General features: G+C 39.8%; 1 protein-coding gene across 1 annotated transcript; it reads left to right on the top strand.

The window, feature by feature from the left end:
* The first annotated feature begins 125 nt into the window (after window positions 1-125).
* LOC110464056 lies at window positions 126-25,351 on the top strand. The gene is made up of 19 exons (XM_021519073.1): window positions 126-382; window positions 2,234-2,353; window positions 2,777-2,885; window positions 3,273-3,398; window positions 3,907-4,033; window positions 4,940-5,113; window positions 6,272-6,355; window positions 7,665-7,793; window positions 9,035-9,159; window positions 9,618-9,773; window positions 9,997-10,088; window positions 10,248-10,328; window positions 10,777-10,909; window positions 11,424-11,554; window positions 17,263-17,369; window positions 17,644-17,746; window positions 18,175-18,317; window positions 20,092-20,269; window positions 21,356-25,351. Exons 1-19 carry the CDS (start codon window positions 218-220, stop codon window positions 21,479-21,481), a joined length of 2,409 nt encoding a protein of 802 aa, XP_021374748.1. The 5' UTR covers window positions 126-217; the 3' UTR covers window positions 21,482-25,351.
* Window positions 25,352-27,154: the final 1,803 nt, after the last annotated feature.

The raw sequence follows: 27,154 nt of genomic DNA, 5'->3' as shown, positions 1-27,154 counted from the left end.
TATTTTTATATGATATAGATAATTTATAATTATGATATATTGTTTGTTTTGCAGACCAGATAGGTATCATTTTATGATATATTAAATTATATATTAATTAAATATTTTACTAGAGTATCGTAGATATTACTCTGTAGGAGAGCGCTCATGTTCCCTACTGGGAAAATGAAAATAGTGTCGGCTGAAATAGTTGGCGATTTACAGAAAGGTCGTTGAAATGTCAGCATTGAAAGCATTAGAATTTGTGAGCGTCTTGCTTCACGATGTTGCGGAGTCAAAGTTTTTGTTGACACAAATCCCGGAAAAGGGATTATGGCTGCCAACGGGAACGAAAGGCGATGGGGAAACACTTCAAAATGTGGCGCTGCGAATCGCAAACGAGGTAAATACGCTACAATTTACATCCTCATTTGTGATACGACCATAAATTTAATGATTTATGTTTAAATATGCATAATGGCAATGGAGGAGATATGATATTGGAAGGGGGTGCCCCGTGCACCCCCTCCCCCCCCCCCGGCATTTCCACATGTAACGTAAGTGCCGGCAAATTCGTCACATTAGTAAAGGTTTCGGTTAATTATTCGTCCAAAACGCATACGCATGTATCAAAATGCCGACAAGCACCTGTACAGAAGAAGATTTGACTGAAATGCCTATATATAAACATTGTGCAGGCAGTTTCGTTACCTTAAAACATTTTACTAATTATAGAAGTAATCTTAGTGTTTAAATGTAAAATTTTGTAGATACGAACAGCTCCAAATGTGTGTGTGTAACAATGATTAACATTGCAATACATGGCTTTTCTTAGAGAAAGATGGCTGGTATCGGCTGAGATGATGTCAATTTATATGATACGCATTATGAAGACTCTGACAAATATAAACTTCCAAATCGCTACCAAAAATTATATTTGTAATCGTGGCCGCATGAGAGAGTCCAGGACTTTCAACGATCGTCCCCAACTTTTGGATAGTTTGTCACATGATTTATGGTTATATCGGCCCAAGGTAAAAACGGCCTCGATTTACCCAAGTGAAATCGGCCCAAGGTAAAATTGGCCCTATGTATACATGGAATCCCTTTCTTTGGGTTTCATTTATATATCAACCTCTGAACATACATATTTAAATTAATAAATTCCTTTCTGCATTTCCTTGTCTCAGTCGCGAGTTCCACAAGGGGAGGTAACCTGTACTAATGTAATCTGTTATATACGTCGCGTAAGATAGTTATCATTTTGTGTGTAATCTGAAACACTGACATTATTTAATTAGATTTAATTATTCGAATGATTATTTTTTATATGATTAATGAGGAAGTTAGCTGATGCATACAGTCTGGTAGGCGAACATCGTTGTTTGTGTAAGGCAATAAAAACAAAACAACAACACCAGTACATAATTAAATAAATCCTTTAATGTATTTATTTAAATATAATTCTACTTATAAATGTATAAATCCCATGTATTTAACATATAGATACATAGTAGGGCCGATTTTAACTTGGGCCGATTTCACTTGGGTAAAATAGGCCTGGCCGATATAACCAAATACCTGTCACATATGTACGTCTCCTATCGTCTTGCACGTCAACGGGAAACATCTGACATATTAAAACGATTTTTTGGGCTTGAAAACTTATTCAACTAAGACTGCTCGACCATGTGTTGTAAATGTACTTAATTTTCATGTAAAAATCAGTCTTTGGTAACTGTCGGTTTCTACATACAATTATCATGCGATTGTAGGGAGAGACCGTAGAAATTCTTTTCAAATACAAATCTAGAAAATTTCTAGATGGTATTTTAATTGTTGTAAGATGGATGAATGTAAATCGCAAACAATACTTTTTAAAAGATACTGGTTGATTGTATTCTAAATACACATTGCATGAAAATAGAAAACGAATGATCAAATCGCGGATCGATTGAGGTCTTGACCAAACAGGTGAGTCGGTGAAATTAAAGATTTACATGTATGTACTTCGGATGAAGTTTTTAACTTATAATACTTCATTTTAGATACAGAAATAGTTGTTATAACCTTTTCATTAACATATTATTAACCTTTTATCTAATAACACTTTGAAATATTGCACCAACAGACTCCAGTCTGAGTCATCAATATGTTTGTATGTCCTCTGATCTGAATCATCCCGTTTGGACCCCAAGTCAAATTGATGTTTAATTTGTTCTGTTTGTAAAATGTGTCCCTCTCCATTGAGCAGGTGACAGGTCAGGATGTTGGAGTGAAGGGATTATTGAAGACCAGCTTCATACACTTTGTCAACTCACCGTCGGTTGTCTTGGTAACGTTCCTAATGCATTCTGTGGAGAGACCAGACCTGGTTAGTATAGCTCTTGTGTCAACAAACCAAACACAAACGATATGGTAGCAGCAAGCACTGGGCATTTATAAAATTTTGCATGGTTTGACTGAATTTAAGAAACCCTGTCCCACTGTAAACACCAGAGAAATAATTTATTGGAGAAGGGAGGTATAAGTCTATGGGGGAGTGAGCAGTATGGGCTGTACAGGTCCAGTTGCTCTGATATCATTGCTGACAGATGCATCTATATAAAGTGTTCTATTATAATTAGCTTATTGTTTACTGTTGGCTCTGTGTGATATTTAATGTTGTGTTAATGGCAGTATGCTTGTATTGTTTTTTCTTCAATTTAATTGTACACTCTGTTAGTATGGCATACATTCGATGCACAAATATACATGTATTTACAGTACGTACAATACACTTGGTTGTATATTTCAGTGTGCCAAGGAAGCAGTGTGGTTGAGCGAGGAACAAACAGAAGACAAACTGAAGTCATCTGAACTTTTAGGAACAGAACCAGTCAGTTTCATCCAACAAGTACAGAATGGTATTCAATTTTCTCTTTCCTGGGTTGACATAGATTTATATTCAGTGAAAATCAAAAGAAATTACATATCTATAAATGGCATCTTACCTAGATGTGACTGCGTGGGGGAGTGTTATCCTGGAGTAAAAAGTTAAGCAGACATTGTATATTTTAGTCTCAGTATATCAATTAATACAAAAAAAAATCATTTAAAACTCCACCGTCATAGACATTTGTCCCCAAATACAACATGGCAAGATGTTAACATTATCAAAATAAAATAAAAAATCCAATTAAAACAAAATGATTGTAAATTTCCAAGGGCCAAAATTTCCAATGGCCCTGTTTTAAAATTACTGGAGAAAATCCTGAAAGTAAATGCATCATGTAGTGACCTATGTCCACTAGGGGCCATCCCCACTAACTCACTGAGTGAGACCAACGTTGAGTATGTGGACACGGAAGCTATCACCGACCTGTCACAGATTACAGCACAGGAGGCGCTCATCAAGTCGGCCAAGTTTGGCAGGAAAGGTACCGTAATTTCTTCATTTGTTTGCTGGTTCAGACAATTTTGTCTATTAGGATAATTGCAGAGACTTTTAATTGGGACTAGAGAGCTTCAAAGTAAGCTCATTTGTTATTAAAGAGCTTTCTTCTCACTGTAGGGTTAAACCCTAGAGGGTAATTATAGAGAGTAAGAATTACACTCCTACTAACTTCTTTACAAAGGAAGCCAGACAACCTAATTTGGTTGAAAGGATCCCTATCTAGAAGGAACAAAGGAAGTCTGTTTAATTGAAGTTTATATGATAACTCTCATGACACTATTTGCCTGTTCTCAGCCAATAACTATTTGACAATTTTAATAAATGTACTTGTACCATATGTTACATATTCAAAATTTCAAAAAGACCAGGTGAAGGTAAAAAAAAGATTCATAAATGATAAAAGTTAATTAAGACTCGACATAGGGTAAAATTGCCTGGAATATATTATCCAAATATATCCCTTTTCTCTTACTAGTTACTTTCATTTACAGAACAAGACATGTTTTTCAAAGAGTTCATGAGTTGGTGTTTGCCAAGCCAGACGATGAACTTTGAAGTTTTTCGAGCTTTCATCACGCACAAAGGGGCAAGAGCAGACTTGGTGGAGGATTTCTTTAGGTAGGGTGAGAGGGCAGACTTGTTGGGGAATTTCTTTAGGTAGGGTGAAAGGGCAGACTTGGTGGAGGATTTCTTTAGGTAGGGGGAGAGGACAGACTTGGTGGGGGATTTCTTTAGGTAGGGTGAGAGGGCAGACTTGTTGGGGAATTTCTTTAGGTAGGGTGAAAGGGCAGACTTGGTGGAGGATTTCTTTAGGTAGGGGGAGAGGACAGACTTGGTGGGGGATTTCTTTAGGTAGGGTGAGAGGGCAGACTTGGTGGAGGATTTCTTAAGGTAGGGTGAGAGGGCAGACTTGGTGGAGGATTTCTTTAGGTAGGGTTAGAGGGCAGACTTGGTGGAGGATTTCTTTAGGTAGGGTGAGAGGGCAGACTTGGTGGGGAATTTCTTTAGCTAGGGTGAGAGGGCAGACTTGGCGGAGGATTTCCTTAGGTAGGGTGAGAGGGCAGACTTGTTGGGGAATTTCTTTAGGTAGGGTGAAAGGGCAGACTTGGTGGAGGATTTCTTTAGGTAGGGTGAGAGGGCAGACTTGGTGGAATATTTCTTTAGGAAGGGTGAGAGGGCAGACTTGTTGGAGGATTTCTTCAGAATGATAAATTTGTTGTCACCTTAGCACATTTAATTCTGATTTGAAAAGAAGAAAAAATAAAAAAATAAGATAAAAATATAAAAATGTCAGATGCTGGTAGCAAAAAAGACAGCCATACAGTTTTCTTTATTAGGAGAACTTAATTTAGTCAAAAAATATCTCACTTAGTGGAAGGTAAAAGAATCATCAGGAAGTTTTGGAGTGTGATTGTCTTTATAACAGACTAGTGATATCACAGACTTTGTTGTTTAGTACTTTAGTTAAATTGAGTTCCTGATTGTGCTTAGATTTGACACATATTGTAAAACAACTGTTTGCAGGGCGTTCGACACACACAAACGACGGATGCTCAACTTTAAGGAAGTATTACTAGGCCTAGCAGCCATTGAACCCAGCACACAACACGGTGGAATGCCAGCAGAGATGAGATGTAGATACATTTTCCGGTTTTATGACAAAAATATGGACAACTCTTTACAGTTTACAGAATTCAGGTAACTAGTGCTGTGAAGTTTGCATTGTGTGACCTCAAAACCACCCTAGCTCCACATTATATTATATATCCGGCTATGACAAATTAACAGTAGCTTCAAAGCCGTTATATTGTTATTGTAAAAAAGTTCATGAAACAATACCAGTTTTTCTGTGAGATAATTCAATGACTTATACTGTATGTATTCTGTCACCTTCATCAGAGTTCGTTGTTACTAGGTCCACAGATAAATAAAATCAACAAACTGATTCAGCTACACTTTCTTTATTACCTGGTTATAGATATGCGAGAGTCTATGAGCCCCCCTCATCTCGATTCAGAACTGGCCTCCTGCAGTGTATTCAGATGACCTCCTTTATCAGCAGCTTGAATTTTTCCCTTTCTGTCCAATACTTTGTAGTTATCCCAGTCAGTAACATGGTTTTCCTGTGTGGCATGGTCTGTTACTGCCGATTTATTGATCTGGGACTCCGACTGCTTCCTATCTGATTGGGTGAATTTTTGTTCCTCTTGGGTTTCTGTATATATCCAGTGTTCGCTTAGTTAGATCCCAAATTGCCTTCCAGTTTCTCCGATACACTAAAATCTAAGTGCAGTTGTGTTTCTAGCATAGCTGAATCAACACTTTACTTGTCATTTATCTGATGAAGGTGACACAGTACAGGCCATACTAGTTACTTGTCCACACTTGCCATTTAATTCTTTTCAAATACATGTACCGCTATGATCTTTTCTGAACATTTTCCTGCTCTCCTTCTGGCCTACTGCAATCAAAGGATCTGTAGGAGGAAGTTTGGAAGCAATAATAATTTGGAATGTTTTTAAATTAAAAGTTTTCTTGTTTGAGAGAGTAATCTGCAAAAGTCCTCGTCATATCAGAAGATAAGTTAAATACTTCATTAATATTCCATGGTGTTTTTGGTTCTAAATGCACAACAGCATAGTTTACGATGCTAGTTTTTACAATGGATGGTAGGTAACTCTGAAACAGTGACAAGAAATTGAAGTGAATGTACTGTTTAATATGTTATAAACAGAGAAATATTAACCTATTTATCTCAACTGGTGTTGGCTTGTTCCCCGGCTAGTAGAATTCTGAACGTTTCTGACAAAGACTTCAGTAAAGATGTACCAGTAAATCAAACATGTATCATAACAGGGAAATGGTGCGGGACATCCGTCAGATCAAAGGTCTGTCCACCGACGATGAGTCGGTTTATGATGATGCCATGAAAAGTGCCAAGTAAGTATACATGTAGTTTCTGGCTCAGTTTTTAACTGATGGAAAAGATATTTCATCTATGGTTCCCTGTTATTATTGTTTAAAAATGAATAAATATATATATATATATAATATTAAAAGATTTCTTTGATAAAATATTGTTTACCATAGAAGTCCTTGTAAAAGGTTCCTTCTTTTGATAAAAGATTTGTAACGATTGAAACAAAGGCCATTTATAGGCCGATTAAAATTGATGAAATAATGATGTTATAGATTTATCATCTTGATTGTGTTCCATGCCTGGTCGATCACTCTATAAATAGATCACTGAGATAGCTCGTTAGAATACATACATAGAAGGTGAATGATTATCAGAAACAAATTATAGGAACACATCTACAGTGTATGAATGGCTACCTATTCTGTGTGTGGTAGGTTTTGATTGTACATAGGATAAAGGTCGCCTTCTAGCTTCAGGAAATTTCCCTTTAGCTCAGTTGTAGAGCGTCCGACTAGTAACCTGGAGATCAAGGGTTCGATTCCTGGTGGAAGCACACTATTCTCTTTCCCGTTACAAATGGTATCCGGGGCCCTCCCTGTGGTGACAGGGAGTTAGAACCTGGGTTTTGGTGTTCGAGGGCGAACACATTTAAAAAGGGGGGAGTAGTGTGGCAGGTTTTAATTGTATATAGGATTAAGGTTGTCTCTAGCTTTGTTCTGTTTAATGGTTTTACCTCAGCTAGGACTAAGCCATCATGTTTTCTGTGAACCATCACGGTTTGACTACAACATGGAAGCTTTCAAGGGCTGTTGGGAATTGAAATTTAACTGAAAATTGATAAATAAATAATTTTACTGATAACTTTTACCATCAAATGCATCAAAATAGCATTTCTGCATATAGATATTAAGTATTTAAATAACACATTCACAGTATTTTAGCCTATTAGGTGAATCCTCTCTGGTTTAAATTTTTTTTATGATTCATCAGTAACCGATCTTTGATCGTTTGAAAAACGGTGATAATCAATTGTGAATTATAAGTGATTCCAAACATTTTTTCTGTGTCACTTTTTTGGTGTTTTAGCTTTTAGGCATAACTTGATGGAAATGGACATTTAACATTTCAAAAGTCATACCATACTACAATTGCTTAATCTTGCTGATTTTAATTATCAAAATCAGATGAAAATTCAGACAGTGGATGAGGATTCAATCTTGAAGTTCATTAATGTGAAGTTTTAAACTATGAAATAAAAATAAATTCTCATAATAATTGGTTTATAAATTTATAAGTATCAATTTATTACTGTTGATTTTGACTTTTCAGATGTTTCGGTTCAGAGACTAAAAACAAATTGCCCATGGGCGAGTTTCTCACTGCTGTGGGCCAGCTTAAGTTCCGCGGGACGTCAGTGTTGTTCCGTCTCTCACATTCCAGTCTCACCTCCATAAAAAGGTAAATTATACTGAAGCAGAATGTCATTTACTGGTTTTAGATTAAAATTTAGAATGTTTTCTTTGCCTCGCACATGTATTTTTTATCGGTCAATATTGCATATTTCAAGATTGTCAAAAAAAAGAGACTTTTTAAAGAAAGGTTTTTCTTTCAAATATGATTGAAACTGCTCCAGGAACCAGTGTAAACCAGCTGTTATAGACAGGTGGTTGTGATAGACAGGAGTTCACTGAAGACAGGTGGTTGTTATAGACAGGTGTTCACTGAAGACAGGTGGTTGTGATAGACAGGAGTTCACTGAAGACATGTGTTTGTTATAGACAGGTGTTCACTGAAGACATGTGTTTGTTATAGACATGTGTTCACTGAAGACAGGTGGTTGTGATAGACAGGCATTTACTGAAGACATGTGTTTGTTATAGACATGTGTTTGTTATAGACAGGCATTTACTGAAGACATGTGTTTGTTATAGACATGTGTTCACTGAAGACAGGTGGTTGTGATAGACAGGCATTCACTGAAGACAGGTGGTTGTGATAGACAGGTGTTCACTGAAGACAGGTGGTTGTGATATACAGGTGTTCACTGAAGACAGGTGGTCATGATAGACAGGCATTCACTGAAGACATGTGGTTATTATAGACAGGTGTTCACTGAAGACAGGTGGTTGTGATAGACAGGCATTCACTGAAGACAGGTGGTTGTGATAGACAGGCGTTCACTGAAGACAGGTGGTCACTATATGTGGATGAGGTCCACTAGTTCATACAATATGTACATTTATGACCAAGTCCAGTCACTGACATCAAATATGATTCCTTTTAACTATTTCTCAAATTTTATTGGAGGGTAAAAAATAAAGAACAAAGGAAGTTAAGATAATACATCATACAAAGATATAGTGTAGTCTTTCTAAGTCTTAGACTTCCCGGTACTGCTATCCAGGTACAGAAAGGACCCTAATATATAAAGAAATAGCCTGAGGTTACTGACAAATTTGTTTGAATTGATCACTAAATGGATTTTAAGAAATATTGTTACAGAAGAAAGTCGAAAACCTGTGTATCTATGAATGTATGAGGTGATTTATCATTATATAATTAGATGTGACAGGATTAAAAGTGAAAATGAAAAAATCAGACGGTCTTAAATTTTTATTTTCTGACTCGGAATAGTCCCCGAGGAGATCCTAAAATTGGATGGAAATAACTGTGTGAATTTTGCTATCATATTTCTACAGTTCCTCAGATGGGAGTTTGTCGTCCCCCCAGAGAGAAGAGGAGACAGAACCACCCTCAAAGAGATATCGTCCCAAACTGATGGACGCCATGAAGTTCTCGCCTCCGAAGAAACTCAATATGACCGGTAAGACTCACATTTTAGACACAAGTAAATAAAAACTGGCCACCTTTTATAGTTTTGTTACAGGTACTTTAAAGAAAATTGAATTATTTTTTCAATATTGGTTCAATTTGAGAAAAAAAATCTTTTAGGAAATTCATTTTTCTAAACTTTTTGTGGAATTAATAAGAATCTTTTATAGAAAACTTTAAAACACTTGATAATCCACCATACATTTACTGCTTTTCGCTGATTTTAAGTTGACTGAATCAGCTGTCAAATACTCACATGTCGATACATTATTTGAGGCACTATACAGTGTATGTTGTAGAATTATTGTCAACAAAAATATTTTTACTCTTTGAACAGTTTAAAGAGAAACCCCTCTACTTTTACATTTTATCGCCCCAGACTGAACATTTGTATCATAATGTCCTTCCTTTGTATACAGTTAACAATACTAAATCCCAATGTTATTGCAGATCCTGATGCAGACGTGTTCAAGTTGCCGGAGGGTCGGCCGGTGATGTCGGGTAAACACCACGGACTTCAACCCAAATACGAGTTAGCCACACACACAGTCAAAGTGAGGCGAACCGGCTTCCTGTCGGACGTTATCAAACTCTGGGACCTGCAAGGTGAGATGTAGATGGTTACAAATATGATCTACCAGAGAGAGAGAAAAAAAGAAAATCTGTTAAAGGGTATTTGTGTCTCCCCTTCGAATGAGAAGACATATTGTGTTAGTACTGGTTCTTCTGGTTCTGGTTCTTGTAATATATTTGTGTTCCGCAGTCATCACATGTATGATTGCCGTTTGATATGAACTAACATGTTGTGAGTTGTTTGTGTCCGTGCCAGGTACAACTGCTGTGGCAGAAAGTGCTATGAGTCACCTTGAAGGAGATATTTCCCGCTTCCAACGAATGTCCTCCATCGACTCCTTCAACCAGGTATGGATGTGATGGAAATTACTGTTTATACTATTTGAATAACTTTGACGTTTTAAATGTAAATTTTCATATTTTTAAGGAAAAAAAGTTGCTTTCATTCACCCAAATAATAATTTGAAAAATGTATCTTTTTTTCATCTTGGCTTCTCTGTATTTCAGAGATCCCACCCGAACGAGATGTTGACAGGACTTCGCTACTTTGAGCGATCCATAAAAGGGGACAATGGAAATCAAGCAAAGGTATGAGTGACTCGGAGGATGAGATCAGTTGAATGTTTGATTGGCAGGTAAATGTTCATAATTCACAGTGAAGAAAGTTGAGTCAGATTGGTAAGCCATACGACCTAAAACAGCCATAGATGTGGTCTAAAGCATCTGACTTCTGCTCCTTACACTGGGTGAAATTTCGAGTCAGACTTTTAAACACAGATATGGATTATTATAACGGTCTCATTAAATGTCACAAAGAATTTTTCTCTTGGTTAAATTATCACATGACTCGGTTTCATTAATTTTTAAAAGAATATTTGACAAAATTTCAGAAATGATTATATAGTTTTAGTTGTTGTGACAATGGTTACGTAATGGTTACATATGACCTGGTAATATTAACATATGACCTGGTAATATTGGCGGTTGTTTCAGCTCACACCTGATATTGACAACAGATGTTTTGTTATGATTACAGAGCCAGTATGACTGGGGCCAAGTTGAACGGGGTGCCCTCGCTAAATGTTTGCTGACCTTGTGTCGGCAGCTCAAGGACACCCTGAGCAGTGAACCTAGGCTGATCAAATTAAAATCCCCGGTTTACATCCTTGGTAATTAAGACGATTTTTCAGCATAAACATTTGTACCTGTAGGTAAAGTTGCAAAATGGCCCAGCATTTTTATATTCAGTTGTCTGTTCCCAATGTTCAAGCTTTTCCAGGGCTGGTAATTCAAATTTGTGTATAGCTAAGGGGAGGTAACTCAAATTTGTGTAAAGTTAAGGGGAGGTCACTCACAGTAAGTTGGGTGATGTGTATGTCGCTCACTTCATTCAGTAAAGATATGTATGGAAGTAAATATATGTATAGAAAAAAAATCTGTATAGCAAATTCCAGAGGATACAAAATATCTAAGGTATAAGTAAGTTACTTATAGACATTTCAGCTTCTGAGACAAAACCTTGCCAGGGAGCTAAGTCTTCAAATATTGCAAGGTGAAGAAACCCTTCTAGGTTGCGTGTTCTAAAAATGACTGTTGTTGAAATTTGAGAATGCAAGGAAATAGAAATATTCTTTATTTGGTATCAGAACCAAACATACAATACATTAATTGCTCTTTGTTTAGGGGATATCCATGGAAACTATCGGGATCTGGTGTGTTTTGAGAAAGCACTGTGGAGGATGGGTCCTCTACTGACACCTGCCTCCTTCCTGTTCCTCGGGGACTATGTGGATCGGGGAGAGTTCGGCGTGGAGGTAAGGAACAAACATCGGGGTATGGCAGGATGTAGGTACAGAGAAAACACTAGAGTTATTCAGATCAGAGGGATAAACAATAGACTATTAGAGACGGTACAGTGTTGAAGTAGATGAAAAAAGCCTCAGAGTGACAAAGATCATGAGAGGTTCAGGTTAGGGGTCAAACACTTGGGGAATTCAGATCTAGGGAGTATGGCGATGAGATAGGAACAAACATCAGGGTGACTCCGATCAGAGAGTGCTGTGTGGAAGTATAGTCCAACAGGGTGACTCCAATCAGAGAGTGCTGAGTGGAAGTTTGGTCCAACAGGGTGACTCCAATCAGAGAGTGCTGAGTGGAAGTATGGTCCAACAGGGTGACTCCAATCAGAGAGTGCTGAGTGGAAGTATAGTCCAACAGGGTGACTCCAATCAGAGAGTGCTGAGTGGAAGTATGGTCCAACAGGGTGACTCCAATCAGAGAGTGCTGAGTGGAAGTATGGTCCAACAGGGTGACTCCAATCAGAGAGTGCTGTGTGGAAATAAAGTCCAACAGAGTGACTCCAATCAGAGAGTGCTGAGTGGAAGTTTGGTCCAACAGGGTGACTCCGATCAGAGAGTGCTGTGTGGAAGTAAAGTCCAACAGGGTGACTCCAATCAGAGAGTGCTGAGTTGAAGTTTGGTCCAACAGGGTGACTCCAATCAGAGAGTGCTGTGTGGAAGTATAGTCCAACAGGGTGACTCCAATCAGAGAGTGCTGAGTGGAAGTTTGGTCCAACAGGGTGACTCCAATCAGAGAGTGCTGTGTGGAAGTAAAGTCCAACAGGGTGACTCCAATCAGAGAGTGCTGAGTGGAAGTTTGGTCCAACAGGGTGACTCCAATCAGAGAGTGCTGTGTGGAAGTAAAGTCCAACAGGGTGACTCCAATCAGAGAGTGCTGAGTGGAAGTTTGGTCCAACAGGGTGACTCCAATCAGAGAGTGCTGTGTGGAAGTAAAGTCCAACAGGGTGACTCCAATCAGAGAGTGCTGAGTGGAAGTTTGGTCCAACAGGGTGACTCAAATCAGAGAGTGCTGAGTATAAGTTTGGTCCAACAGAGTGACTCCAATCAGAGAGTGCTGTGTGGAAGTAAAGTCCAACAGGGTGACACCAATCAGAGAGTGCTGTGTGGAAGTATGGTCCAACAGGGTGACTCCGATCAGAGAGTGCTGTGTGGAAATATAGTCCAACAGGGTGACTCCGATCAGAGAGTGCTGAGGGGAAGTATGGTCCAACAGAGTGACTCCGATCAGAGAGTGCAGAGTGGAAGTATGGTACACCAGGATGATTAAGATCTGAGAGTGCAGATTGGAAGAATGGTCCAACAGGGTTACTACCATCAGAGAGTGCTGCGTGGAAGTATGGTCCGACAGGGTGACTTCAATCAGAGAGCGCTGAGTGGTAGTTTGGTCCAACAGGGGGACTCCGATCAGAGAGCGCAGAGGGGAAGCATGGTCCAACAGGGTTACTCCAATCAGAGAGCGCTGAGGGGAAGTTTTGTCCAACAGGGTGACACCAATCAGAGAGTGCTAAGTGGAAGTATGGTCCCTCAGGGTGACTCCAATAAGAGAGTGCTGAGTGGCAGTCTAGTCCAACAGGGAGACTCCAATCAGAGCGTGCTGAGTGGAAGTTTAGTCCAACAGGGAGACTCCGATCAGAGAGTGCCGATTGGAAGGATGGTCCAACAGAGTGGCTCCGATCAGAGAGTGCAGTTTGGAACTATGGTCCAACAGGGGGACTCCGATCAGAGACTGCTGAGTAGAAGTATGGTCCAACTGGATGATTAAGATCAGAGAATGCAGATTGGAAGTATGGTCCAATAGGGTGACTCCAATCAGGGAGTGCTGTGTGGAAGGAGAGTGCTGAGTGGCAGTCTAGTCCAACAGGGAGACTCCGATCAGAGAGAGCAGAGTGGAAGTATGGCCCAATAGGGTGACTCCAATCAGAGTGTGCTGAGTGGAAGTTTAGTCCAACAGGGAGACTCCAATCAGAGCGTGCTGAGTGGAAGTTTAGTCCAACAGGGAGACTCCGATCAGAGAGAGCTGAGTGGAAGTTTAGTCCAACAGGGAGACTCCGATCAGAGACTGCTGAGTAGAAGTATGGTCCAACCGGGGGACTCCAATCAGAGAATGCTGAGTGGAAGTACGGTCCAACGGGTGACTCCAATCAGAAAGCGCTGAGTGGAAGTATGGCCCAACAGGGTGACTCAAATCAGGGAGTGCTGCGTGGAAGTATGGTCCACTGAGTGGAAGTATGGTACACCAGGATGATTAAGATCTGAGAGTGCAGATTGGAAGGATGGTCCAACAGGGTGACGCCAATCAGAGAGCGCTGAGGGGAAGTATGGCCCAACAGGGTGACTCAGATCAGAGAGTGCAGTGTGGAAGTATGGTCAAACAGGGTGACTCAAATCAGAGAGTGCTGCTTGGAAGTATAGTCCAACAGGGGGACTCCAATCAGAGAGGGCTGAGTGGAAGTTTTGTCCAACAGGGTGACTCCAATGAGAGAGTGCTGAGTGGCAGTCTAGTCCAACAGGGAGACTCCGATCAGAGACTGCTGAGTAGAAGTATGGTCCAACGGGTGACTCCAAGCAGAGAGTGCTGTGTTCATGATAGACAGGCATTCACTGAAGACATGTGTTTGTTATAGACATGTGTTCACTGAAGACAGGGGGTTGTGATAGACAGGTGTTCACTGAAGACAGGTGGTTGTGATAGACAGGCGTTCACTGAAGACAGGTGGTTGTGATAGACAGGAGTTCACTGAAGACATGTGGTTATTATAGACAGGTGTTCACTGAAGACAGGGGGTTGTGATAGACAGGTGTTCACTGAAGACAGGGGGTTGTGATAGACAGGCATTCACTGAAGACAGGGGGTTGTGATAGACAGGAGTTCACTGAAGACATGTGTTTGTTATAGACAGGTGTTCACTGAAGACAGGTGGTTGTGATAGACAGGTGTTCACTGAAGACAGGGGGTTGTGATATACAGGCGTTCACTGAAGACAGGTGGTTGTGATATACAGGCGTTCACTGAAGACAGGGGGTTGTGATAGACAGGCGTTCACTGAAGACAGGTGGTCACTATATGTGGACCTCATCCACATATAGTGACCACCTGTCTTCAGTGATAGACAGGCGTTCACTGAAGACAGGGGGTTGTGATATACAGGCGTTCACTGAAGACAGGTGGTTGTGATATACAGGCGTTCACTGAAGACAGGGGGTTGTGATAGACAGGCATTCACTGAAGACATGTGGTTATTATAGACAGGTGTTCACTGAAGACAGGTGGTCACTATATGTGGACCTCATCCACATATAGTGACCACCTGTCTTCAGTGAATGCCTGTCTATCACAACCCCCTGTCTTCAGTGAACGCCTGTCTATAATAACCACATGTCTTCAGTGAACTCCTGTCTATCACAACCCCCTGTCTTCAGTGAATGCCTGTCTATCATGAACACAGCACTCTCTGTTTGGAGTCACCATGTTGGCCCAACCTTCCACTCAGCACTATCTGATTGGAGTCACACTGTTGGACCATACTCCCCCTCAGCTCTCTCTGATTGGAGTGTGGTCCAACAGGGTTACTCCAATCAGAGAGCGCTGAGTGGAAGTATGGCCCAACAGGGTGACTCCAATCAGTGAGTGCTGAGTGGAAGAATGGTCCAACAGGGTTACTCCAATCAGAGAGTGGTGTGTGGAAATATAGTCCAACAGGGAGACTCCAATCAGAGAGGGCTGAGGGGAAGTATGGTCCAACAAGGGTGACTCCGATCTGGTCCAACAGGGTGAATCCAATCAGAGAGTGGTGTGTGGAAATATAGTACATCAGGGTGACTCCGATCATAGAGTGCTGAGGGGAAGCATGGTCCAACAGGGTTACTACCATCAGAGAGTGCTGATCATTTGAAGTATGGTCCAACGGGTGACTCCAACCAGAGAGTGCTGCGTGGAAGTTTGGTCCAACACGGTGACTCAAATCAGGGAGTGCTGTGTGGAAGCATGGTCCAACAGGGTTACTCCAATCAGAGAGGGCTGAGTGGTAGAGTGATCCAACAGGGTGACTACAATCAGGGAGTGCTGCGTGGAAGTATGGTCCACTGAGTGGAAGTATGGGCCAACAGGGGGACTCCAATCAGAGAGTGATGAGGGGAAGAATGGTCCAACAGGGTTACTACCATCAGAGAGTGCAGATTGGAAGGATGGTCCAACAGAGTGGCTCCGATCAGAGAGTGCTGACTGGAAGCTTGGTCCAACAGGATGGCCTCAATCAGGGAGTGCTGCGTGGAAGTTTGGTCCAACACGGTGACTCAAATCAGAGAGTGCTGAGTGGAAGTATGGTCCAACAGGGTGACTTTGATCAGAGAGTGATGAGTGGAAGTATGGTCCAACAGGGTGACTCCGATCAGAGAGTGCAGAGCGGAAGTATGGTCCAACTGGATGATTAAGATCAGAGAGTGCAGATTGGAAGTATGGTCCAACAGGATGACTCCGATCAGAGAGTGCTGAGTGGAAGTATGGTCCAACAAGGTGACTCCGATCAGAGAGTGCAGAGTGGAAGTATGGTCCAACTGGATGATTAAGATCAGAGAGTGCAGATTGGAAGTATGGTCCAACAGGATGATTAAGAGCAGAGAGTGCAGATTGGAAGTATGGTCCAACAGGGTGACTCCGATCAGAGAGTGCTGAGTGGACGTATGGTCCAACAGGATGATTCAGATCAGAAAGTGCTGATCAGTGAAAGTATGGTCCAACAGGATGATTCAGATGATAGAGTGCTGATCAGTGAAAGTATGGTCCAACAGGATGATTCAGATCAGAAAGTGCTGATCAGTGAAAGTATGGTCCAACAGGATGATTCAGATCAGAGAGTGCTGATCAATGGAAGTATGGTCCAACAGGATGATTCAGATGATAGAGTGCTGATCAGTGAAAGTATGGTCCAACAGGATGATTCAGATCAGAAAGTGCTGATCAGTGAAAGTATGGTCCAACAGGATGATTCAGATGAGAAAGTGCTGATCAGTGAAAGTATGGTCCAACAGGATGATTCAGATCAGAGAGTGCTGATCAGTGGAAGTATGGCCCAACAGAATGATTCAGATCAGAGAGTGCTGATCAGTGGAAGTATGGTCCAACATGATGATTCAGATCAGAGAGTGCTGATCAGTGAAAGTATGGTCCAACAGGATGATTCAGATCAGAAGACATACAAAGTAGAGGTTAAGGGCAAACATTTTGATGACTCGGACTGGAGTATTTTGGTACAATGTTTAAAAAATAAAAAGGTTATAACGACTATTTCTGTATCTTATAGGAAGTACATAAGTAAGCCAAGGTAAATTTTGACCTAAAAATCATTCATGGATACATTTTAATAGCAGTTTTAATATTTTTAAACCTTTTCATTAATTATTATTTTTAAACCTTTTCATTCATTCACACTTTTCTGGTCACAAACTCCCTGAGTGTGAACTCCTGTTGGTTATACTAATATTCATAATTTTAGCTGTTGCCTCTAGTTTTTTGTATCTTTACATTATTTTACATCATATGTAGATTGAACCAGAACTAAGTTGTCTGGAACATCTGGAATGAGGAGAAAAGATGTTCATTTTAATAAACGCTACTTTGTGGATGACATTTTTTTCATTATTTTTTGTTTTTGTTTATTTTGTAGGTTGTATCATATCTGTTTGCCCAGAAGTTACTGGCACCTGGCAAGTTTTACTTGTTGAGAGGAAACCATGAACTCCGAAGTGTACAGGAAATGTTTTCGTTTAAATCGTATGTATCTTGGACCTTGACCTATTTATAGACAATTAGACCTTTATTCTTACTATGTGGCATTTTGATCACAAAAGGATTTTTTCCAAACAGTGATGTCTTACTTTGGTTTCTGAAGAAAGAAGTAACCGATATGATAAGTATTAATACCAAACTTTGTAGACTTTCTTTATTCAAGTTTGATGAAATAGTAACAGGCTTTATTGTTAAACAAAGGTCAAAGCCAAGCCCGATATTCATAAGGATGAAGGGGACAATTCTGTTTGTGTTTTAGGGAATGTCTGTCTAAATTTGGGGACACCATCGGCCTACAGATTTGGGAGGCGGTAAACGATTGTTTTGATGTGATGCCTATTGCCGCCACTGTTGATGACCGGGTAAGTGGACTAAGTCACAGACACACTGAGTGTTAACTGCAGTCCTACATATGAGTTAGGTAAGAAGTACTACATGGTGTTCACATTACACCAGGTCAAACCTTGGTTTATGTTCTTGTTACAAGTTTGTTTGGTAGAACTTTTGCACTAAACCTTTAATTAGTCTATGGTTCTAAATAGCCCTCTATCAGAATGACAACTTCTTAGGGCTTATGTTGTACTTTGTTTTACAGGTGATATATATAGAAGATAGGAAGTGGTTTCATTTTAACTATTATAGATGTTTTCTTAAGTGTAAAAAAATACTTCATTTATTTTGCTTTGCCTGGTGGAACTCTAGTTTTGCTGTTTCTGTGTACAAAATTGCACTTTTATTTAATTTGTGTTTTCCTGGTAAAAATGTATTTATATAATACTGTATGTTGAAGGTGTTCTGTGTACACGGAGGGATCCCTAGCAATGACAATGACGGAGGATTTATCGAGAAGATCAACAAAGTTCCTGTACCGTTGAAGGACCCGGAGATCGACAGTCCCCTGGCCTGGGAGATCCTGTGGAGTGATCCCGTCAGGTAGGTTACCTCAGGGTATGAGTGTAGAGCACCCGAGGGACAGGGAGAGTAAGGTGACACCTGAGGTCAGGTACACAACCTAGGACTGGAGATCGGTGCAGGTAGGTTACCTCAGAGTTCGAGTGTAGAGCACCCGAGGGACAGGGAGAGGAAGGTGACACCTGGGGTCAGGTAAACAACCTAGGACTGGAGATCGGGACAGGTAGGTTACCTCAGGGTATGAGTGTAGAGCCCCCGAGGGACAGGGAGAGTAAGGTGACACCTGGGGGCAGGTAAACAACCTAGGACTGGAGATCGGTACCGGTTGGTTACCTCAGGGCACCCAAGGGACAGGGAGAGTAAGGTGTCACCTGGGTTCAGGTAAACAACCTAGGACTGGAGATCGGTACCGGTTGGTTACCTCAGGGTACCCAAGGGACAGGGAGAGGAAGGTGACACCTGGGGTCAGGTAAACAACCTAGGACTGGAGATCGGTACAGGTAGGTTACCTCAGAGTTCGAGTGTAGAGCACCTGAGGGACAGGGAGAGTAAGGTGACACCTGGGGTCAGGTAAACAACCTAGGACTGGAGATCGGTACCGGTTGGTTACCTCAGGGTACCCAAGGGACAGGGAGAGTAAGGTGTCACCTGGGTTGAGGTAAACAACCTAGGACTGGAGATCGGTACAGGTAGGTTACCTCAGAGTTCTAGTGTAGAGCACCCGAGGGACAGAGAGAGTAAGGTGACACCTGGGGTCAGGTACACAACCTAGGACTGGAGATCAGTACAGGTAGGTTACCTCAGGGTTCGAGTGTAGAGCACCCATGGGACACGGAGAGTAAGGTGACACCTGGGGTCAGGTACACAACCTAGGACTGGAGATCGATACAGGTAGGTTACCTCAGGGTATGAGTGTAGTGCACCCGAGGGACAGGGAGAGTAAGGTGACACCTGGGGTCAGGTAAACAACCTAGGACTGGAGATCAGTACAGGTAGGTTACCTCAGGGGTCGAGTGTAGAGCACCCATGGGACACGGAGAGTGAGGTGACACCTGGGGTCAGGTACACAACCTAGGACTGGAGATTGGTACAGGTAGGTTACCTCAGGGTACGAGTGTAGAGCACCCGAAGGACAGGGAGAGTGAGGTGACACCTGGGGTCGGTTACACAACCTAGGACTGGAGATTGGTAGAGGTAGGTTACCTCAGGGTACCCAAGGGACAGGGAGAGTAAGGTGTCCCCTGGGTTGAGGTAAACAACCTAGGACTGGAGATCGGTACAGGTAGGTTACCTCAGGTTATGAGTGTAGAGCACCCGAGGGACAGGGAGAGTAAGGTGACACCTGGGGTCAGGTTCACAACCTAGGTCCTTTTCCAGACATACAAGATCATAGAGGCTACATTGTCTTGGCAGAATTTTAACTTGAATGCTAGTCGCATAGACTTTATAAGTAGAATTTCAGGAAGTAAAAATGTTTTAGTCCAGTTTCGTAATCCAAGATATCGGGCAGTCATTGCTGGAACATTGAAATCAATCATGATAAAACTGAGGATGTCATGTAAGCTTAAACTACTGTTCTTAACTTAAAGGGTTAGAAGTTAAATATGGTCATGTGTGATCAAGTGTAATTGACCTTGTTATTGATTCTGTATAAACCTATTGAGAATCTATTTACATGGTCTATGTCTAGTTCAAAATACTCCCCAAATGACCTCTAAGAGGCTCTGTGCAATGACCTGATCACCCATGTGACCTCTGTGTTACAACCTGATGACCTTTTCCCTTTGTGTTACAGTAATGACTTGTTGACCCCAGAGACCATAAAGGACTTACAGGATCACGACGGCTTTATCTACAACACACGGCGTGGTACCGCCCATTTCTTCTCCTGTGATGCCCTGCTTGGCTTTCTCGAGCGAAACAATCTGTCACATGTGATCCGTGCCCATGAGGTACAAGAGAACGGATTCCAGGTAAGTAAGGTTCAGATGTTTTACACGCAAAGGAAGCTCCTTGTAGTAGGGGCCTCGGTGGCCAAGTGGTTAAGGCGTCTGACATTCTGCTACCATTATCCCTCCACCACTGGGTCGCGGGTTCAAGGCCTACGTTGGGCAGTCGCCAGGTACTGGCTGTAGGGACTGGGTGGTGGTTTTTCTCCGGGAACTCTGGCTTTCCTCCACCACCAAAACCTGGCACGTCCTTAAATGACCATATATAGCTGTTAATTGTAATAGGACAAAAAAACAAACAAACCAAAAAAACACCAAAAAACTTCTTCTTAATGAATACTGTTTAAGAAGAAATTGATACAGTGTGAAAATGACTGTCATTTTGTTTTTAGTCAAAATAATGTGAAATATTCACAAAAGAAATGAAAGGATACATAAATTATAAACCAAAACATTTTCAGAGAAGTTGTGAATATAAAAAATGTCCACACCCTGTGTGGTTTGAAGAGTCACAACACGAACACTCCAGATGCAAGAATTTCCACTTTCACAGTATTTGATATATATAGCTAGGAAAACTTGATTTTTAATGAAAATCTTAAGTATTTCAGACACAAATTTTTGTGTCAAATGAAGATTGATTCATTCAGTTGATATTATTGTACTTTTCTGAACTTTGGGGAAGGTAACTTTTTGTTAATAATTCAATGTTGCAATATGCTGATTTTGCTGTTAAACGCGACTATTTCTGATAGCCACTTCATTTTTATGTTTCCCATTGTCACAATGGAAATAAATACATGACAAAGTTTTATCTCATTTCTGTGCGTGTATGACAGAACTGTCCAAATTTCTGTGCATAACGTCGCAATCGTACAACAATGATATGACCCCACGAAATTGGGAACATTCAGATGCCACATTGTGGAAATTGTGATGTGTGTTTTTGTGATTTCTTACTTTATGTGGTAATTGGAATAAGAGAAAAGGTTTTACCTGATTTGAAAATCCTTGAGCATGAAAGAATCTAAATATCAGCACCATTTGATGTTCAATGTTGCTATAAAGATTCTCTAATCAATCAATGCTTTGTGCTTTATCTATTAACAGGTCCAGCAGAAGGGGAAGTTACTCACAGTGTTCTCTTCATCTCACTACTGTGGGGGGTCTAACGAGGCCGCCTGTGTCCTCGCTGACAACTTCAAGCTTCGCATGATTCGCATCGATACCACTTGATGCTCCAGACACCCCACGTCAGGACGTACATACAACTTAATCCTGTGGGTACTCTTGGAATGATGTGTACAATCTAGACTTGATGAAATATCTCATTAAAGTCCTTGTGGAGAAATTTTTTGTGAAGCAGCAGGAATGTGTGCTGAAGTTTGTCGTTGTAACATGCTTGGAAACAACACATGGGTGTACAATTCTTAACTTGAAGTTTGTTTTCTGGAAATTCTTTGAAATGTCAAATGAATATATGTTGAAGGTTTTTGTTGGATGAGGTCTTGCTCGGGTTGATATACAAAATGTACACAATGGATCCCTGGAGCCATGTAGAAGTTAAACCAACCACATTCATTTCAGATTTCTAATCCAACCATCTTTACTTAATCAAGCTTTATTCTCAGTAGATAATCAAACGAACTGTTGTTCCCAGCAGTGGGAGGCAGATAGTAGGATATTTGTATGATGGTAGTGGCCGGATAGTGGAACTATCAGTGAGAGTGGTGATGGCTGGGTTAAAGAGGATGCTGAGTCAGCAGTAAGCTGAGAGAGGCCAGGTACGCTTGTGTTACCCCTGTGCTGAGATAGTGCTACTCGAGAACAGTATCCAAGGAACTGAGATATTATATAGAACCAGTGATATTGACACTCTGACAGAAATAACTTGTTCATTCATTTGAGAAGCATTAAACAGTATTAAATATTTTCATTGAACAAAAATTAGCAGCCAGATTTTATTTTCAGTTGTCATGTAATAAGTACAAATGAGACCAGAACAGTTTACTTAGGAGCCATGTTAGATCAGTTACTGATTCAGACTGTCTCAAACTTTCAAATAAATTTCATATCATTTCATGTTGCTAATGGTACATTTGTACTTTGCCAAAATTAATTTTGCTGTCGGTACTTGTGTTAAATGTTTTCTCTTTGATCCTATGGAAAGTGTGGAAAGAAGTCAGCAAGTTTCAATAAAAGACAGTTTGAGCACCAAACATAAGTTTGGGTATGAGAATAATTTGATGAATCATTGGAATATGAAATTTCAAAAATGTGTCCAAGAGATGGTTTTTACAAGGCTTAATCTTTCCCTCCAAAATCGTCCCTTGTTAATCCGGGTTGTTTGCTTATAGCAGAGTAGTACATCAAAATTCTACTAATTTCATCTTGAGTATTGTGATTTAAAGACTTTTGTTATTGTTGTTGACGAAAAAAATGAACAGTTTTTTGCTTGTTTTAAATGTTGATGTATTATATAATGTTATGTAAAAGTAGGACTGTATAAGCTTAAATCTCTCCATTCCTCATTCTACGGTGTAGGGTCTGACATCACGGGAAGTTCTTGTGACCTTTAAATCAGTGTGATGTCCTCCAAATTCTCATTGCAGGAAAGTTTGTATAAAGACTTTGTCACACGATCATGACGTCTGATGCGGTCGTGTCCTTGTAGGGTTTCGTACAGAAATGACTGAGGGATTGAGTTTGAATCAAGCTGAATTATGTTGTTAGGCTTAAAATATTGTTTGTTTTTCCGCGATCACATATAAGTACAGTTGGGTACAGCTAGTTGACATTGTTATAGATAATTAGAGTAGAGGTGATTGTTTTTGTCTATGATGAGGGTTACAGTAACTGAGTCATCATCAGATTTGGTTTCACTCCTGGTACACATAGCTTCTCCATGCCCCTGAAATGTATGTCACGACAAAATCAAAGACAGTCCATGAGCTATTTAATTGCTTTCAGGTATAAGAAACCGACCAATCGCTTGGCTGATAACTGTCTTTAGAGATTACAGTGGGACAAAGCCTCAATTCCAAGCCAGTCCATTTTACCATTCTGCTGCCATGTCATTCTTTTGGTGTACATCACAGGATCAAAAGTGTCCTCTTATGTAAAGGTAGCCCCTATAGAGACTTAGATTTTGTCATGACATTTCAAGGGCGTAGGCAAGATAATTGTATAAAGAGTGATTTTGAAGTTGTAACTGTGTAAGTAGGTCAAGGACCTAAAATGTTATTTTAGACGTCATATAACGTGTATATTTATCATCAGATTGACGGAGTCGCGAAATTCATCACAGAAAAACAAAGTGACAACGAATAAAACACAAATTTGCTGTGAGTGCAAAGTGCAAAGTCTTTCTTATTCATTAATGTAATGGCAATACAAGCGATATTAAGTCTATATTGTGTGAGTGATATTTCGTCTACATTTTATGCGTCACATTTTCTGCGTCATATACAGTGAAGCATAAAGCACTATTTCACTAAGTTCAACACCACAACTTTCCCTTTTGTTAAAAACTTACTTCCTCATGTTGACTACTAACATATTGTCGTGTGATTTTAAACTCTATAATTTTTTTCCAGGAACAAAACCAGGTAACTTTTGAGCCTGAGAAAGTTTGACATAGAAATTATACAATATACAGTAATTGTTTACTTTTTGGAGGAACTAACTCAATCAGCAACTAATATTTAAAACTGGAAACAGTGATTTTTAAACATTTTCAGTGATTAGATATATAAGCAGTGGAAATGCCGGAGATTTCAAAATCTACTGTAATCTGTGTATATCGTGAAGGTCATTCTTAGGTTGGTCTCTATGAACGCAGCTGACTTGGCAGTTATTTATCGGTAGTACAGTTAATATACAATTTGGTGATTTTACTTACTGAATTGAACACTGGGCATATTTGTCTTGAAAGATATAAAGTTAGTGTGGTGAAAACATTACATTTACTTAAAGGTATGAAAATTATGTACTTTTTTTCATAGAAATTTATTTAATTACTAAGAAAAAGGTTATTAAAATTTCTGCCATGGCAATATCGAAATAAATATAACAACAATACCTTTATTGGCATAAAGATATGTATTATAGTCATACTAGGTAACTCGGGGTCAAAGGTCATGTGTATAAATAAGTGCGAGATTGTCGGGTAAGATGCTTTGTTTGGTGTACAAATGTATCAAAGTTGGTTGATTACAGAACAAACTAATTATATATATAGTTTGATGCTTAAGTCCAAGGTTATAGTCATGAAGATAGGAATGTAACATACCAGTGACTGTCAGAGTGATATTATGTTATACATGTAGTCATGAAGATAGGAATGTAACATACCAGTGACTGTCGGAGGAGTGATATTATGTTAAGAGGGATCTGCCAACTGTAAATATAGTAAAGTTTTATTACGAAAGTCTCTAGCTGTTCATTCCGTTTTTTCACACATGTGTTATATCAGGGTTAATGTGTGGTTCATAGTGTGTGAACAGAATCTTTTTTGTGCTGCCGCTTTCTGCTCTCAAAACATTAGCTAACGGAGGCAAAGGTTTATATTTTGTAAAATATTTTTTTACCATCATAATATGGAGATAGCATATGTGACAGACCTTGGGAGTATTTTGGGTAGCCTTATCTCTAAAAGTCGTAACGGTTTGTGATAAAACGGTCAGGGGTATGTGGTTCATGTACATTGTGTTAAGTTTAAGACAAGTCATCATGTGTTTTCATAAATGAGGTCAAATGACAGCCATATGGAGATATTAATCATCATAAACTGTGTATATCATTGATATAAATACTTATGGTGATCATACAAATGTACAGTTCCTATTTCATTAATTTTAATATCATTGAGTGATCATACAGTTCATGTTTCATTAAGTTTGATATTATAAAATGGTCATCACACAATTCATAATTCATCAATATAAAGATTAATTGTCATGGTACAATTAATATTTTAACAAAATTTTTGAGTAAAACTATTTTTGTATTTATAAGTGTATTAATATACAATTGTATAAAAGTGTTTAGACCTACTGTGCAATTTTTATCCAAGATGCAAAAAATAAAAAATAAAAAAAATGGTACCTTAATCATTTTGATAATTCAATCATGAAATTTGTCTCTTTTGAATATTTCTTTAATTTCTTTTAAAAAACCCGTTTGTTGTATCACATTTGAAAAAAACCCAGACTTGCCTTCCATTCTCCTGAAATATTCCGGTTTCAAGTATAAACACAATTTGTTGGTAGTATATACTGATGCGATTTGGCGGGAAAATTTATCTAAGTTTGAAAACAGATATGTTGATATAAAGGTTTGGATATAGTTAACGTTGTTCCTGTTGCATTTACAAAATCTAAATCAGTGCTTGCAAACATGAGCTCAGCCTCTACTAATTTGCCTAAACAACCATATTTATGTGAAGTTTACTTTTTGAACTCTAGTCTACATTGGCCAGTCACGTTAGGACGGCTGAAATATACAAACAGCAGTCAAAACAGCGAATTCATTTTCCATCGATGGAGCCTGGAGCTGTGTTGGATCGACCCAAGCATCTCTCTCCTATCGTTGATACAGTGTGTAGTACTACAGTCATAAAACATCAAACATGAGTTATAATCATTAACAATGTTAGGTTTGGTATTCTAACTTAGAAGACTTTATGGAGAGACAACCATTGGGCAAACAGGATTTTGGGGTAAAATGACCAGTTGCATACTGAACCGTGTCTGGTCAGAGACGTATATATACAACATGGCTTTATATGTCTCTGGTCTGGTGCCCAACTACACACAGAGTTGAGGCCTTTGTTTATTTTCGTACTCAAGATTGAATTATTTGCAATGTGAGTTCCTATAGAGGATTTCTTTGTGTTTTAAATGTTTTAACTCAAAACCAGCCTGTTAAAGAACGTTTCCTGAATATTAAAATGTGTTGGCTCTGATGTACAATGATTATACACCAAAGATGTGTTGGTCGGCAGTCATTTTGTATAAAATGTGATCTATATCAGTTCTATCTTCTTTGTTCTTTGTTTTGTGATTGACGAGCAGGTTAGAGAACGAAACGTGTGAGTAGTCTTTAGTGGGGATACAAATATCACTGATTAGAGTGAATCGCACTGTGGGCAAAGTCCTATTATTGTTCCAGAAGCACATTCTTTTAGTAGTCTCTTTATAGAGATACCCCTGTACAACATGTTACACCAAGCCGTGAGTTACTTCGTCATACTTGTCTCACACAGATGTACATGTGGTGGGTAGGACATGCCTGAACACGTAATAGCAGTGCCTCATCATGGCCACTCAATCGCTCAATGGGTGGGTGGGGCAGAGAGCGAAAGTGAGCGTAACGCCTTGATATCGAGGATGCAGCGGGATGCAATGTAAACAAACCGGTCCTTTTCTTCACACCAATCAATGGGAGAGCCATTGATCCCACATTTATCACAGACGAACTTTGTATTGTATTCCGATTACCTCTGGAAAATCTATTCAATATGTAACGGTAACAACTTAGATAGCATCTTAATCCGTGGTAAAAGTAATACAGTTTATTCTGATCCTTTAACAATAACATCATTGGTTTTCCCCTGTAGGCAATGATAGTGGGATATCGTGAACCCCGAAAAGGTCTGTAGAGTGTAGCGATGCCAGAGTTTTCGGTGCATATTTATTGTTTTTGTGAATTATAAAAGAATCCTTAATATATCATTTGGATTCGTACGACGCGATATAAATAATTAGGTTATTGGTTTTTAGCTCACCTGCCCGAAGGGGAAGTAAGCTTATGTTGTGGTGCAGCGTCGGTCGTCCGTCCGACGTCAACTTTTTACTTTAAACAACTTCTTCTCAATAACCTAAAGGCCCAGGGTACTGATATTAGGCC

The sequence above is a fragment of the Mizuhopecten yessoensis genome, unplaced genomic scaffold (assembly GCF_002113885.1).
Source record: "Mizuhopecten yessoensis strain PY_sf001 unplaced genomic scaffold, ASM211388v2 scaffold10953, whole genome shotgun sequence".
Classification (NCBI taxonomy): Eukaryota; Metazoa; Mollusca; class Bivalvia; order Pectinida; family Pectinidae; genus Mizuhopecten; species Mizuhopecten yessoensis.
Note: the sequence above shows the minus strand (reverse complement) of the source record. Positions and strands in the feature narration are given on the sequence as shown.